This window comes from Rhinatrema bivittatum, chromosome 7 (assembly GCF_901001135.1).
Source record: "Rhinatrema bivittatum chromosome 7, aRhiBiv1.1, whole genome shotgun sequence".
Classification (NCBI taxonomy): Eukaryota; Metazoa; Chordata; class Amphibia; order Gymnophiona; family Rhinatrematidae; genus Rhinatrema; species Rhinatrema bivittatum.
Window position 1 is genome coordinate 177,284,445 of NC_042621.1, and position 16,805 is coordinate 177,301,249.

Consider the following 16,805-nt stretch of genomic DNA (forward strand, 5'->3'; position numbering starts at 1 on the left):
TAAGATTAAGGACTGGATGAGCATTTAAAAAAAAAACTCAAATCACTTGTCTTATTCTGGGGGTTCAAGCTTGAAGAAGCAGAGCCTAAAGGACACAGATCAATTATGCAGGATTTTCAGAACAAGAATGTTTATTTTACCATTTATATGAAGCCCTAAAACAAGTTTCACACAGCTGCAATGAATCCCTGCCTAAGGGCTCACCACTATGATATTAGCAAGAAACAGCTGACTAGAATTCTGAAGTGCCTACAGTACTCTGGAATCATGAAGCCAAATGGAATGTAAACCAAGAAGTTTTACAAGAATTTAAGTTTTTTTTCCTAGAAATTTAGGCTTTCTGAACAAATATAGCTATATCACATTCAATGCAATATTATATAAGCCTCTCCTTCAACATGACTCTAGAAAGTAAGTTTGCTTACCATAAATACTGTTTCTGTACATAGCAGGAAAGAATTAGCCATAACTTTGTGGGAAACATTATCCAGCAGCAAACCTCTCTCAGAGCTAGTAGAGCTTCTACTCTGAGCATAGGAGGTAATTGCCACTCAGGTGTTGCCTCATGAGCCCTCTCAGTCAATTTTAGAGTTAACCTAACTAGCCTACTCTCCAGGGAGGTGGGTGGGCATTTAGCATGGCTAATTCATCCTATCTATGGAAATACCATTTACGGTAAGCAAACTTGCTGTGTGTGTCATGCAGGGCTGAATTAGTCCTGACATTGGGGAGGGGGAAGGGGGGAAGTCCCAAGCTAAGAGGTGCAGTGGAGTATTTACTGAGTAAGCAACCTGGACCCAACCATGGAGAGCAGACTACTGGTGACAAGCTATTAAAAAAAACTGCTTGTCTGAATTTATCACTCCTTGTCCAGGCAGTAATGGGACACAAAAGGTGTATACCAATGACTATGGTGCAACTTTGCAGATAGCTTCAAGTGGTACTGTTTGTGAATGAGCCACTGAAGCAGCCATGGCTCTGACTTGGTAAGCTTTGACAGTATTTAATCTGTAAGCCTGCTTGAGAAGCGGCATACAATGCAGTTTGCTAGCCAGTTGGACAATGTACATTTGGCCACCACTATGCCTAGTCTTAGGCTTGAAGGAGACAAAAGAGCCACAAAGCCTGATGGTGAAGCCAAGTTCTTCTCCTGTAGTGAGCCAGGGCCCTTTTATAATGTAAGGAAAGAAGAAGGGCCTTTTCACCTTCATTAGCATATGGCCTTAATGGATTAATATGGTAGAAACTTAGGGCGAGTATAGCACACTATCCTATTGTAGAACAATTGCATATATGCCGAATAAAGAACCAAAGCCCAACGTTAACTGACTCTTTTAGCTGACATAACTGCTACAAGGAATATTACATTCTAAATCAGAAACTAATGCAAAGCAGACTCCAATAGTTCAAATATTTCATGAGTTGTGCTAGAACCATATTTAGATCCCATAGAATAGATAGTTTAGCATGCATTAGCCTTTCATGAATCTGGATACTAAGGGATAAGTGGAAATTGGCTTACTCTCAATTTGGATATAATAAGCTGCTATGGCATGGAGATGCACTCTCACAGATGAGGTGGCAAGGCCTGAAGCAGAAAGAGTGATTAAGTAGTTCATTAACTGTGTTCGCATGTGAATGGATCCAAGGTATTGTCATGACACCATGATGAAAATCTTTTCCATTTAAAACCACAAGATTTTCTAGGTAATGGTTTGCTTGTGAATACTACAATGTCCTCAACCTCTTTAGGTAGAGAGAATTTAGTAATGCAGCATTCAACATTCAAGTTGTCAAGTTGAGGGAGGGGAGGTTTGGATGAAACAGATATCCCTCTTTTTGATTTAATGATGGATCTGATCCTAGAGAGAAGATGACTGCTGGATAACTGTACCAATTACATGAACCAAAACTTATCTGGGCCATGCTGGAGCCATAAAGATCAGTCGGGCCCAGTTTGATAACTGTTTGCATTATTCTGGCTATCAGCAGTATCTGTGGAAAAGTGTACATGCCAATCCTGATCAGAACATCCTGAGCAGAGCCGAGTTTACTGGGAAGAATGGAGCAAAACTTTCAGTTTTCTGTTTTGCTCAGATGTAAATTGTTCGATGGCTGGAAGACCTCATAGACAATATTCAATGAGGTCTTCTAGCTGTTGATTGCTGTAGAAACCATCCATATGGTCAAAATACTTCTAAGGCGGTCTACCAATGTTTTGGAGACCCCTGGGAGGTAGGTCATTTGCAAGACAGCTTGATGTCAGCACACCTATGCCCATATCTTTGTTTCTTGGCAAAGAGTCCATGACCCTATGCTTCCTTGTTTGTTGAGCATGGCTACCTGATTGTTGGTTTGAATAAGAATGCTCTTCCCCTGACGAAAGAGTGAAAGTTGTTGGAGAGTACCTGATTACTTTCAATTCTAGGAGGTTGTTTGGAATTGGTTTTCCTTGAATGACCAAGTCTCTTGAGTTCGAAAAGGGCCTGTGAACTTTTGTGGAGAGGTCAGTTGCCAACGTTACTTGATGAAGAGAGACAGCCAAAGGGGGTCTTTTGAAATCCTCACTTTGGTTGTCCAATGTTGAGCGAGTTGGTCCCACTGGGAATGAAATCGGATGAATGGAACCACATATTGCTGCTGCCATATAGCCAGGAACAACCATTGTGTGTCTGGATAATGTCTGTTCTGCGTTCAGATTGTACACTAGGAATCTGCTGGAAGGAAACTCTCTGGGAAAGAATCTATCCAGGCTCCAATGAATTTTAATTTTCTGGCAGGAAATTGGAGAAGATTTCTTGAAATTCATTAGGAGTCCTAACTGAAGCAGTTGTATTGATGTTTTTAGGGAGGTTAACTAGCCTTCTGAGAATTTGCCATCACAAGCTAGTCGTCCAGATATAGGAAGACTTGATTCCTTGTCTTCACAGATGCTGCGCCACTACTGATAGGCATTTGTTGAATATCCTCTGTGCTGTTGACAGGCTGAAGAGGAGCATTGTATATAGATAGTGGGAGAAGTCCAACATGAATCTTAAGCAATGCCAGCGAGTGTGATGGATGGGAAAATGAGCATAAGCTTCCTTCAGATCTAGAAGTGTACCATCCACTTTTTCTGGATGAAGGGAAGAACTGTATGGAGAGTTTGTTTGAATTACTCCCAAAGTATACGCTTGCCCAGACTTCTTAACTCCAGGATGGGTCTCACTCCTCTGGATTTTTGGGGATAAGCAAGTAACAGGAGTAGAAAACCCTAGCCACGGTGATTCAATGGACAGATTCTTTTACCTGTGGTTTGAGGAGTGGTTCCACTCCCAGACAGAGGTGCATAAAGTGAGATATCTGGATTGAAGGCTACACAATGATGTGCAAGCAATATCCAGACTCCAAATATCTTGAAAGCTTGGTTATCCAAGTAGTGCTGGATCCTCAACCTTACTGCAGAGGACTGTTGGGTTTGGAGTGCCATCAAGAACTTGGCCCCAGCATGGGCTGGACTTGCTGAGCTGGTTTAGGCTGAATGCATTAGTGTTGTCTATTGCATGCCAGAACATGCTGCTGCAGAAGTAGCGGTTGCATTTGGTATCTTTGAAATTGCCTGAAAGGGGTATGTCTTTTAAAAGAGTAGCAAGAGTGTCTTGCAGAAAGTTGTTCTAGTCCTGTTCCTTCATTTGAGCAATCTTTTTGCCAAATAGGTGATCACCTTGGCATGGGACATCTGCTTGCGAAGTCATGAACATTGTCGCAGAGACTACTGCCTCTCAACCAAGCCATGTGCTATGTTTCAACAAATACTGTTGAGGTATGTGCTGTGCTGTCAAAAGTCTCAAACAGCATGAATAAGATGGCATATATGTTCTTCAGCACCTAGAAGCGACATCTAGGAGTATGCAACTCTGCCTTGTGGGAGGAAAGACTTCAGTTTCTGAATATAGTTATGTAAGTATTGAACCATATAGAATTGGTGGGTAGAAATCTATACTTTTAACATGAAGCTTTGGAATATTTTCTTTCCAAAACGGTCCAATAATTTGGGATCCTTATCTGACAGAGTATTAAAGTACATTTTGTTTTCTTTGCTCTTTTAAAAGAAGCTTCTACAACAAGAGATAGATGAGGAAATTGCATTATTGGTCTAATTTTCTTGCAACTGGAGCACAGGAAATAGGATTTTCCCAGATCCCTGTTTGTAATTCTTGTAGGATGTCTGAAAGGTATAGCTGCTGGTTTCAATACAGTGCCCAAAATTTGGAGGAGAGCAAAGACCTTTACATGGGGATCTTTATTCTTGTGCACATTGACTCCAAGCGCTTTTTCCTACTTGTCCAGAAATGATAAAAGTACATGACTGAGGACTTCCATCATATCAGATGGGTATATAAGTGGTGTACATCCTCTGATTGGCTCGACTCCACTGCAAGTAACTGCTGTGGGCTAGAACCATCTGGCAAGGATTCCAATGATGTATCTATCCAAATTGGAGATATTGGGACTCCTCCTCGTGGAAATAGATAAAATATCTTGGAAAGAATAAGAGGTTGAAAACATACTTTCCTTTTCTTTAGCTACCATAAAGGTAAAGAAATCCTTCACCAACTGTACTACTCTACTAATGTGCCCTTTGGCTTGGGGTATGTGGTGGAACATCCTCTTCCAATTCAAGTATGAAATCCTGCACATCTTCTAGACTCTGCAAAATTTGAATTGGAGGCAGATTAGATGTGAAAGGTACTAGGATCTTGATTTCTGAGTTTGAAGGGAAATCCATCCATAGTTGTAACAACTGGCCTGGTAATGGCTGAGGCAATGGAAACAAAGAGTTCGTGCCCATCAGTTATAGAATTTTTCTGCCACAGTCTTTGAATCCGTTGATTGTGGATTTCTTCTTCCTAGACACTGAGGAAAAATAAGTTCTAAATTTTTCTCTCTTTTTTTTTTCCAGTAGCACTGAAAAGTGCTGTTTGAGGGCCACAAAGGTAGAGGCAACTTTTAAAAACAAAAAGGTCTAGATTTAATACAGTCTATAAATTTAGAGGTTAATTGTGTTTTAACAAGATTACTAACATATGGCCTGATTTATTGCCATATTGAAACAACTTATGTCTAAACGACCCAATCGCTCGTTGATTTAGTAAATTATTCAGTATTTTCTGAGTTGCTTTAAACTTTGTTTGCCACTCTGTGTGCAATAAAAAAAAAAAAAAATTAATAGAACACAAGTTGCTTCTCCAGATCTAACATTGCCTGGTTTAATTTATTTTTCTTTGATGCTGTACAACTGTTTTCTCCTCTAACCATTGCATAGGAAGTTTCCCAAAATATTGGGCTCTCTTTATGATGAGTATTGCTTCCATATATTCAAGAAATATTTGGAATTCTGTATCTTTGCTCAGCCAGCTAGTACTCTACTTTGTCCCAGTTACTTTGAAAATGAATATAAAACTGGACAATGGTCAAATATAACAAATGCTCCAGAGGAAGAGTCCTCCTGGTTGACCAAACCTTCAGACAGTAATATATATATATATATATATATATATATATATATATATATATATATATATATATATATATATATATATATATATATATATATATATATATATATATATATATATATATATATATATATATATATAATCTGTTCTGGATGTCAAAGAATATCCTCTTGCATAATGCATGTAATCTCTTTGTTGAATGGAGTGCCCTCCATATATCCACTAGAAAAATTACACAAACACTGTACTCCTTTATCCATTCCCAATGGGCAAAGTTTAGAGACTGCTTTTATCTAGGCATAGATCTGCAATACAATTGAGAATTCCCCCTAAAATGACAGGAGCTGGGCCTATCTAATATGTTGCCACTTTCCCACAGAAGCTAGAACGACTACTTTGCCAAACAATTGGTTTTTCACTAAAATAAATCTTCCTTCTGTGTCCTGACTTTGCCCTTTGTAAACGCTTCATTTTTGTATAATACGATGGCTATGCCATTTCTCTTGGAGAAGCCTGATGCAAAGAACATTTGATACCACCATCTTTTTCTTAATTTATGTTCATCTTTCATGTGAGTTTCTTGTTAAAAAATAAAAATAAAATAAAAAAATCACTTTTCTGCCTATTCAGGGGTGATCAATTTAAAAAATACTTATTGGATATACTGCACTTTCCATCTGATGCAATTCTACCTATTTCTAAAATATATTTTTCCTCTACTGAGAAGAGAGAAAACCATGATATTTCAGCTACTCAGCTGCAAAACCCTGGAGATGTTGATCTCTCAGCTTTATTGGAAACATTGGGGGAAGATCTAGTGGATTTCCGTGGAATTTTGCTTGTTACCTTTATTTTCTCTACTGATCAGGACTCTATATTAAGGTTTTTTTCTCCATAGTAGGGATAAATTGTACCTCGGTCAGAAGATATGGATATATCCCGATATTACCAGAACCACTTAAATACATAGGAAGAAGATTATAGGAATGTGCCAGGAGGCTAGACAGTTAGGTGCACAGATTACCATCAGATACCCCTGTAAATGTGTATTGAAGTTGAATAATGTTAGATATGTTTTCTTTGAGCCATCCCAACATATCCTTTGTCTCCCTTTAATTTCTTTTTTTCTTTTTCCTAAAGGTTAAAGTGTGCTTTTTGTAACCCTTGGATCTCTCAAATTTCCTTGTACTGGGTTAAATGATTACCTAGTATTAGGTGGATATTGTGTTTATCCTAGCCTTTATTGTCTTTGTTTATAAATCTGTTACTGGTTGATTCCTGTCTAAAGCTATCTATAATTAATTTAAAAAAAAAAAAAAAAAAAAAAAAAAAAGAGAAAACAGCCATGGCTATTACTAGCATCAGTAGCAGGGGATATCCTTAGTTTTTGGGTACTGGATTAGCCACTGTTGGAAGTATACTGGGCTCGATAGACCCTTGGTCTGACCCAGTATGGCAATTTCTTATGTTCTTATGTGACACATTCAATGCAGTAGCACTTGTTTGTCTGCGCTTCGCAGCGTCTGAGCCCTTATGGGAATACCCGTATTTTATCTCACGGTATGGTCTTCGGGAATTTTGTGGACTTACTGGAAGCCAGCTCCAAGGAGGCAGCCCACTTTTGTTTCTCTGATTTGCTGGGTTCTTGCCCCCATGACCAAGACATAAATAACAGCAGGTATGTCCATCTGTCATGGACATGATTGAGATATCAGCGCACCGAAAAGTGCCATTTGGGGTTCACCAAAGTGAGACACAAGAGAGACAGCCAGCCAAGCAAGAGAGACAGAGAGAAGAACATGTGATTGTTGCTGCACAGGAAAGTGAAAAACTGAGGGGAGACAGTCTGTCGCGTGGGAAGGCACCACACAGGCATACAGGAGCTAAGTTTGAATGTTCTAGAAGTTCCCGAATCAGGCTGCCAGGGGGCATACCCAGAAAGCATGGCTAATTCAGCCTGCTTATTTGCGGGAAAATTAAGTTTTCAAAAGAAACAAAGAGGAAAGGAGAGGGAGCACAAAGTTTTACATGACGGGAAGAAAAGAAAAACCCGCTAGTGCTGGCCCTGGTACCCTAAATACTTTGTTTACCATAGCACTGTTTATATTGCTATGGAAGAGGAGTTTCCAGGTTGTGCAGTGTGCTGAAAATATTTTAAAAATTCAAAATCTATCCACACACTTACCACTCCACTCGCAGACTTGGTTTTCACATCCAGCTTCACCAACCCAAAACCTTTAAATAAAAGATAATAAAAAGTTACTAATGTATACTGGATCCTGAGGTTAGACACAGGAAAATTGGTTCTTACCTGCTAGTTTTCATTCCCATAATACCACAGATCAGTCCAGACAAGTGGGTTTTGCCTCCCTACCAGCAGATGGAGTCAAGAGAAACAAAACTGAGGCACTGCTACATAACAGAGCGTACCACCTGCAGTCCCCTCAGTATTGACCTGTACCCAAGCCAAGTAGTAACCCAAAAACCCCTCACTCAGGCTAACAGGGAAAACTATAAGGTTGGAAACCCCCAAAAACTGGAATCCAAAACGCTTCAAAAAACTAAATCTGAAAAACCCAAACCATGTTCAACTGCCCAAATACCCTGAAAGGCAAACCACCAATTAGTGCAAAAAAAAAAACAAAACACACCACACAACCCCCCCCCCCCCAAAAAAAAAACAGTCTTTCGGCACTGATAGGATGGGTCTCTGGACTGATCTATGGTATTACAGGAACAAAAATTAGTAGGTAAGAACCAATTTTCTTTTCCTGAACATACCCAGATCTAGAAAAGTGGGATGTACCAAAGCACCCCAAGACTGGGTGGGAACCCGAAAGACCGGCATGCAGAACACTCAAAGAACACTTCTTCCTGCGCCCTCACGTCCATGAGGTAATGTCTGGTGAAAGTATGTTACGAGAACCACACTGCAGCCCTACAAATCTCCTCAGGCAACAGCAACTGAAATTCTGCCCAGGAAGTGGCTAGCAATTTTGTAGAGTGTGCCTTCAGCCCCGCTGGAACTTGTCAGTGCTTACAAATATAGGCTGTGCAAATAGCTGCTTTCAACCAATGGGAGATGGTAGCCTTAGAGGCCTTCTCTCCCATCTTCCTGCTCCCATACAGGACAAAAAGGTGATCAGAGCACCAAAACTATTTGACAGCTCCAGATAACGCAACAGAGTTCTCTTCACATCCAAAAGATACAGCTCCCTGCCCCTAGGGGAATCCTTAGACCACTCTGGAAAAGTTGGAAGTCTACTGATTAACATCAAAGGACACCACCTTGGATCAAAAAGAGGGGACCGTCCGCAAGGAAACGCAGTCATGGGAAATACACAGAAAAGGATTTTTGCAAGACAGAACCTGTAACTCCGAAACCTGTCTGGCCGAACAGAAGGCCACCAGAACTATGCCTTCAGAGTCAAAGCCTTCAGCATAGTTCTCCTCAAAGGCTCAAACGTAGCCCACACACAAAAAACTCGCAAGACCAAATTAAGGCTCCAAACTGTATAGAAAAAGTATTAAATAAATGCCTGACCTCTTTTAAGAAATGAACCACATCCAGATGTGAGGCCAAGAACCTCCCTCGCCATTTTCCCCTAAGAAAGCCCAAAGCTGACACCTGAACGCGAATGGAACTATAGGTGAGACCCTTAGACAAGCCCTGCTGCACAAATTCCAAGATGAGAGGAACCTCCACTGACAGGGGATGCACCTGTCTCTGAAGTCACCAAGACTCAAACACCCTCCAGACCTGAATATATGTCAAAGTGGCAGGTCGACGAGCCTGGAGAAACGTGGAGATAACCTGCTCCAAATAACCTTCCAGGCGCAGCCGCAACCTCTTAAAAGCCAAGCTGTGAGATAAAAGTGATCCTCTCGATCCAAAAAAGTGGGCCCCTGACACAGCAACTTTGGTAGATGAGCCAGCCGAAGGGATCTGACCACCGCTAGATGCACCAGATCTACAAGCCACTGACACCATGGCCACCCGGACGCTACCAACACCACAGAACCGGGATGCACCTCTGTATTGCTCAGAATTCGACCGACCAGAGGCCAAGGAGGAAACACGTACAAGTAGGACCCCAGATGGCCACAGGCACAGTACAGCATCCAGGCCCAAACTGATCTGTCTTTGCGTTGAACTGTGATGCCATGAGGCCCAGCTGGGGAAACACCCCACCAGGCACAAATGCGGTTCCAAGCCTCATGGGACAACTCCCATTCCCCCGGGTCCAGTTGCTGCCTGCTGAGGAAGTCTGCCTGTACGTTTTCCGCCCTTGAGATGGTTCTCTGCTCACATAAACACCATGCCTCCAGAGCTACTGCCCGACTATTCATCCCGCCTCGACGGTTGATGTACGCCACAGTTGTTGCATTGTTCGAAAACACGCGAACCTGCATCCGCGGTGACTACCACGCAGGCCAGGGGTTTCAGGTCCATTCCCTTCATCAGATTGTGCTGAGACAGCTACCAATAGAAAGTAGACCTGGATGCTCGCAACAGGGCAACGGCAGATGATATTGTCCTGACAACGGGTCCCTACTGCACAACAGAATGCGCTGCAAAGGTCTCATGCACAAACACCCATGGAAACAAATCTAACGTGGATGCCTTGGAACCGAGCACTAAAGTAATCCCACGCAGTCAGCAACATAAGGCAAACCCGCTGACAGCCGCTGCTCCTGTCCGAAAAGAGGTACTAGGGACGCGCTAGCGTCCCTAGCGCCTCTTTTTACCGCCGGCCCTAATTTAAATAAATTTACTGTATAGCGCGCACAGGAGAGCAGGCGCTCGCCCACTCTCCCACGATTTGTACTGTATTGGCCCGCTAGTGATTGCAAGGTGTTCATCACTGCTGAAGCTACCTCTCGCGCTCCTTCTCAGACTTTGCTCGAATGAGCCAATCGTTCAGGTATGAACCAGAACTCCTTCCTTGCTGTAGAGCCGCAGTCACCACCCCCATCATCTTTGTAAAGGTTTGTGGCACCGTCGCCAAAAGGAAGGGCCCGAAACTGAAAGTGCTGACCCAACACTATGAAATGAAGAAACTTCTGCTGGTCCATCCAAATTGGAATATGAAGATATGCCTCCGTCAAGTCCAGGGACACTAGGAACTCTTTGTGGACTGCCACTACAACCGTGCGCAGTGTCCCCATATGAAACACACAGCACCTGAAGGGCCATGTTCACCTTCTGCAGGTTGAAAATAGGATGGAAGGTACCCTCCCTTCTTGGGAGCTACGAAGTAAATAGAGTACCTGCCCTGCCCTTGAACCTCCTGTGGCACAGGCACTATGGCACGTAGATCCAGTAACCTTTGCAGCATCTACCACACAGCCTCCCATTTGCTGCGAGACACCACATGAGACTCGAGAAAGGCCTCCCTAACCAGGCACAAAAATTTGAGAGTGTAGCAGTCTCTTATGACCCCCTAGCACCCAACAGTCTGAAGTAATCCTGGTCCACGCCACGAAAATGTGGGACAAAAGTGCCCCCTACTGCTTCTATGCAGGAGTGGAACACCCTGGCTTCCTTATGTTGACTTTCCACCACTGGCCCCTTGACCAGCACCATCCCTGGAGCCTCTACGGCAGGGGTGAGCAATTCCGGTCCTAGAGGGCTGCAAACCAGTCGGGTCTTCAGGATATCCTTAATGAATATGCATGAGAGAGACCTGCATACACACCTCCTCAGTTGTATGCAAATCTATTTCATGCATATTCATTAGGGGTATCCTGAAAACCCGACTGGTTTGCAGCCCTCGAGGACCGGACTTGCCCACCCCTGCTCTACGGCCTCCACGAAAGGACTACTGGCAGTTGCCTGTCTGCTTTGCAGATGCGTTGGAGATGGTCCTACCAGACTGAAGTCTCCCCAAATCCTTTAACTGGGTTCAAGGCGGGAACACCTTCTTACTAGCACACAATCTCAGGCAGCCTGTTCCCCTTAGATTCCACCAATATCTTTATCAGCTGATCCAAATCCTCCCTGAAGAGAAGTTTCCCTTTGAAAGGGAGATTACACAGCTGAACCTTTGACCACTGACCAATTGCGCAGCCACAAAAGCCTGTGGGCTGCCACCACCGAAACCATACTCCTGGCTGATGTGCGAACTAAATCATATAACGCATCGGCTACATAAGCCACCCCAGCCTCTAAATGAGCTGACTGCAGGGCACCATTCTCCTGGGCTTTGTGCACCCCACACAGACAGGCCTTCTGCATCAAGCTGGCACAAATGGCAGCCCAAGGGACCTCAACCATCTGCTTTAGATGAACCTCCAGCTTGCGATCCTGCACATCCATCAAAACAGCAGCCTCCGCCATCGAGACGGTCGTCTTTTAAGTGACCGCCGACACACAGCATCCACCTTCGGTAACCGCAGTATCTCCAGAGTCTCCTCCAACAGAGGATATAGCTTCCCAACTTCCTGATCTTCTTAGTAAGGAGGGAAAGGCAGTCAGGGGCCCCTCAGCCCATCCAATAAAGGACTCACCCCCTCGCTAAATGACTCCTCCTGAGTCACTTTGACCCCAATTCCTCCCAGACCTGAGGAATAAGAGGGCCAAGTTCTACCTTCTTAAATAAAACTGACAACTCAAGGATCAACCCCTCTGATATTTCATCCAGATCCGGGTCCACACCCGGTGCCACAGTCATGTCAGCATCTGGAACCACCTTCTGGTGTTCCAAAGTGACATCCTGCGGATCATCCATGGAATCCCCCCCATCCCTGGGGTTTACCTCTGACTCTGCCTGACGCAGTGCCAGACAATGCAGTAGGTCCCCAGACCCACTTGGGGCCCTCTTAGGTTTCTTTGGCGCGGATAGGGGAGGCCAGACTCTCGCCCGCTTCCTTGCCAGGAAGGTTTTATGCATCAAGATAAATTTCAGTGAAAATCCCTCAGGGCCATCCATCCCCTGCTCCAGGCTGTCATCGGAGACCCCCCACCCTCAGAGTCGCCCTGAACCACAGGAGAAAATGGGGGAGGGGAATCTCTCGTTCTCCCTGAAGGGCAGGATATCCTCTTCCCCCAGCAAGCCCCGTTGAGGAACCCTCCTCTTCTGAAGCGCAACCAGGACACATGCGGACCAGAACAATAATTACCTTCTGACTGCAGAGGCCTGCAGCCCTCTCTGCCTCATGGCTGTACTTTCCACCCCCACCCACCAGTTGCTTGCCTTTCTGCTCTTTTTTTTTTTTTTTAAACTTCAAAAATCAGATACAAAGGCAAAAAAAAAAAAAACCACACACAGGGGTACTTCCCTGATTCCGGGGCCTTGCAGACAAGAGGTCTTGGAGGCCCAGAGGAAACTGGTCCCCTGGCTTTCGGGGCCCCCAGCACGATGCGTGTGAGCACAAGGCAGAGGTTCCCAACCCGCCCCCCCCCCGGACGCTCGGCTCAACCTGAGGGATGGTTGAAAGAGCTTAAAACCTCAGGGAGCTTCCTCCGAAATTCTCCTACTTCAATTTCTCTCTCTCAACCTCAAACTGCAGGGTTGCACCTCTGCCATCTGCTGGAGTCAGAGAAATACTGGAGGGACTGCAGGTGGCACTCTTATGTAGTAGTGCCTCAAAGTTTTGTTTCTCTGACTCCATCTGCTGGTAGGGAGGCAAAACCCACTTGTCTGGACTAATCTGGGTATGTTCAGGAATAGAAAATTAAGACTATTTTAAAAGCAGGTTATACCATCCTGGCATTAATTATAAACTTAGTCACTCAACAGTTTATGCATCCTTAGTTATCCTGTGGCAGGTAAAAGCTGGAGGCCTTAACACACTGTCTATGCTGCATGAGCCAATAAATTTGTAAAACTGCATTAAAAGAAAAAAAAAAAAAAAAGCTGAAATTTATTCATTTAAAATTTGTTCTATTGACTGGTTTTCCTGACCATCTTCTTACTTCTGAGTTCACATAAGTTGCTGTATGGAGTTAAACCTGATCCAAGAATTTCAGAGCAGCTAGACATGAATAGCAAAAACAAATGGAAATTTTGTCTCAATATATAAACACTTGTGCAAAGTCAAAATTTGTATCCTATTTATCGTGTAAAAGAATTCTGTACTTCCGTTGCTTTCCATTTGGCAAACTAAGAAGTGACACAAAATAAGCCAGATCAAAAAAGGTATTAGAAGATATTTATTGAAGACACTTGAAAACATTAAGTCCAACACAATCTCCATGAAGATTGATTCTAGCCTTTTAGTGAATGTTTTTTGGGGTACAACATTTTTGAGGCAGGCAGTGCTGTGCCAAAACATTAATGTCTGATTTATGCATCTTGTGGTGTTTTTCAAACATTCTTTACTATTAAGATTTTTGATTGCATGAATAAAACACGTAGTTTTGTTGCCAAAATAACCAGTGCATTAGCACTGCTGACTAGTAGCACAGTTGCATAGATGTAAGATACCATTTTAAAGAGGTGGTTTAAGGCGGCACCTACTACCAAACAGAAGTCATTTGGGGGGGGGGGGGGGGGGGCGCGGAGAGAGAAGGGTTAACCTGCATGGAGTGGCAGTTACTAGCCTAAAAAAACCCAAAAACCCGCTTGCAGGACAAACTGGATGGACGATTACGTCTTTTTCTGCTATCATTTACTATCTTACAACCCCTTGTTTTAAATTTCACAAAATGTTAAATGTATTTGACAAAGGTAACTTTTTTCCTGCATCTCCTGTTTTAATGTAAACCGGTATGATTTGTATATTATACAAGAATGTCTGTATATAAAAATTAAAAATAAATTAAAAATAAATAAAACAAAGGTATATATAATACTGAAAAGTCAATTCTTACCATATCCCTTGTTAAAAACATCTCTGGCAGATTTGCCAAGGTCAGCATATGATGGGGGAATAGACATTGCACCTGAAAGAAAAACTCCATGTGATGACCTGGGCAAAAGGTTTAAACACATTTGCTTCATGTAGTTTTATGAACATTTCAAATGAGCTATTCATACACAATGAGCTATAACTATTGCTTAACAGTTTAGGTGCCCATTTAGATTATAATGTAGGAATAAAACAAAATTTAGAATACTTAGGAACGAAAGGGTAAGTAGCAGGAAATAAAGCCTTTACAGATTTTTCTGGGATTTTTTAATCTAATTATTTCTGTCCCCCTTCCAACATTTCTATTCCCCTTGATCCTGGTTTCCCTGACTTCCTCTCTTCTGTCTGGCAGACACTCCCACCCCATGGTACCAATGCTTTTTTTCCCCCCTCACTTGCTCCAAATTTTAAGTGGAAGGGCTGAAAAAAAGCATTTTGGATGAATGACCCTAAGTTTTTGTTTAGTTTTGTTTCTCTTTACTAAATCTTAGCAAGGTGTAAGATTTCTAGTAGCTAGCTCACAACAAGTAATCAAATTCAAAGTCAAGGAGTGGCTCACCAGTACAAGCAGACTTAGGCAGGCAAACAGGTAGGAAGTGCTTCTGTCTTGTGTACGTGTTGGCTAGCACATATGTTGGCCCTGATCATCAAAGACTAATGGTTCTTCAACATTCCAAAAGATTAACAGTACCTTCCTCCTTTATATTTAAGAATATCTCCATTCCTGCTGCAGCCCAAGTTAAGAGTCCGGGGGTCATTTCAGACTAACCTACATATATCTGCACAGATTGGGGTGGCTCTCTATTCCGGATACTTTTAAGCTTTGATTAGTGAGCCTTTTGAAACCACTGCTGAATAGCCATGACTTTCATTCTACTGTGCAAGCCTTACTTCTGCCCACTCTAGACTAATGTAATGTTCTGCTGGGAGGTGTACCCTAGACCCATCTATGAGCTATGCAAACATTACAGAACACTACTGCCCATCTGATAAGTGAGCAAGGGAAGTGTGAGCATATTTCCCCCCCATGCTGAAAGATCTACATTGACTCTTGATTAAAGAGAAGATCCTATATAAGATCACCTTTTTAGTTCATAAACTATTGAAAATAGACTCTCTCCCATGGATCACTCTGAAGCTACATGTTCATAATCACCCACAAATTCTGCATTCATAACAGAGGCTTACTCGATCTTCCCTCAGGTGGGCATGTACATTTTGCTTGAGAGCGGACATTCTCGGTTCCTGGATCAGTCATCTCGAATTCCTTGCCTGTGGAGCTTCGTGTGCTTGAATGTACTCAATCTTTTAAGAAGGTTTTGAAGACGTATATATTTAATCTGGCGTTCAGACATTAAGATATAGACAATGGCTTAGCTAACTACTATTTATGTACGTTTAATTGTGAGCCACCGAGAGCTATGGATTGGCGGCATATAAATCTCAAATATAAAATAAATAAATATGCGTGCTCCAGGCCTTCTTCCTAAAAATAGCCACTTTTGCACAGATATGCCTTACATTAGGTAGGTGCCAAGAAGGTGAATCTATTTTTTTCCATCTCACTTTCATGGCAATGAGCTGTGCAGAAAAACATACTAGAGCCTACATGGCAATTTGTAGCACTTTCATAAGTAGCATAAAATGCTAATTAAATTTCTTCTCCCTCTTCCCCATCAGATAATCTGCTAATCTCAGGGTAAGCAAGTCTGAAAAGCTCAGCCAAAGCTGTAATGTCATGCCTTGATCTTGGTATATGTTATTTTCATTCCAAATATAATTCTGATAGATTTTCTAGTTTAAAAAAAGGTGACCAGAGTAAAAACCTTTACAGTGGCCCAAGAAGTCTTGGTACTATATCTGGGTTGAAAAAAAGCAGGAAAGTTAAGAGCTAGCTAAGTTTTAGGGGCAATGGAACATGTTTTCTCTTCATAATTTTACTCTGGCAGGAGCAAGATGTTAAAGCTATATATATTTAAAAAAAAACAAAAAAAAACACAAACAGCTTTATTTCTTCCTCCCAGCCTCTCCTTTTTCTCTTTCCTTCGTCAGCATCTCCTCTATCATGTGCGGTATAGTGTGGCCTGGCAGATTTATTTATTTAAAACTATTTCTTTACCGCACAATCCATTAGTTCATGGCAAGTCACAAAAATAAATACTTTCATAAAATCCAGTAATGCACACCTATATAAACTTATTTTACAATGTAGACTTACAAATCACAGGAATATTTTCATATAATAAAATATTTTTGTGTGTATTTTTAAACACAAGACTAAACAAAAAACATCCAAAGGATCTGTCACCTGAGTGGTTCCAGGCATACTAATAGTTAACGTACCTCGGCTCACTACATCATACTGAAGACCCCGATTCCTCCAGGTTTTTACTGATACCCAACACCCATTTTCCCCCAAAGGCTTACATTCAAGTTTAGAACTCTCATATACTT

General features: G+C 42.4%; 1 protein-coding gene across 4 annotated transcripts in view; it reads right to left on the reverse strand.

The window, feature by feature from the left end:
* VDAC2 (voltage dependent anion channel 2) overlaps positions 1 to 16,805 on the reverse strand; it is an 88,270-nt gene that overhangs the window by 45,266 nt on the left and 26,199 nt on the right. For 2 of the 4 annotated variants that reach the window (XM_029609521.1, XM_029609523.1), the window contains exons 2-4: positions 15,540 to 15,656; positions 14,314 to 14,385; positions 7,684 to 7,733 (exon numbers count right to left, since the gene is read on the reverse strand). In XM_029609521.1, the coding sequence (XP_029465381.1) occupies positions 7,684 to 7,733; positions 14,314 to 14,385; positions 15,540 to 15,609 (192 nt within the window). In that variant the 5' untranslated portion in view covers positions 15,610 to 15,656. Of the gene's footprint in view, positions 1 to 7,683; positions 7,734 to 14,313; positions 14,386 to 15,539; positions 15,692 to 16,805 lie in introns of all 4 variants that reach the window. The other 2 variants (XM_029609522.1, XM_029609524.1) reach the window with 2 other exon arrangements.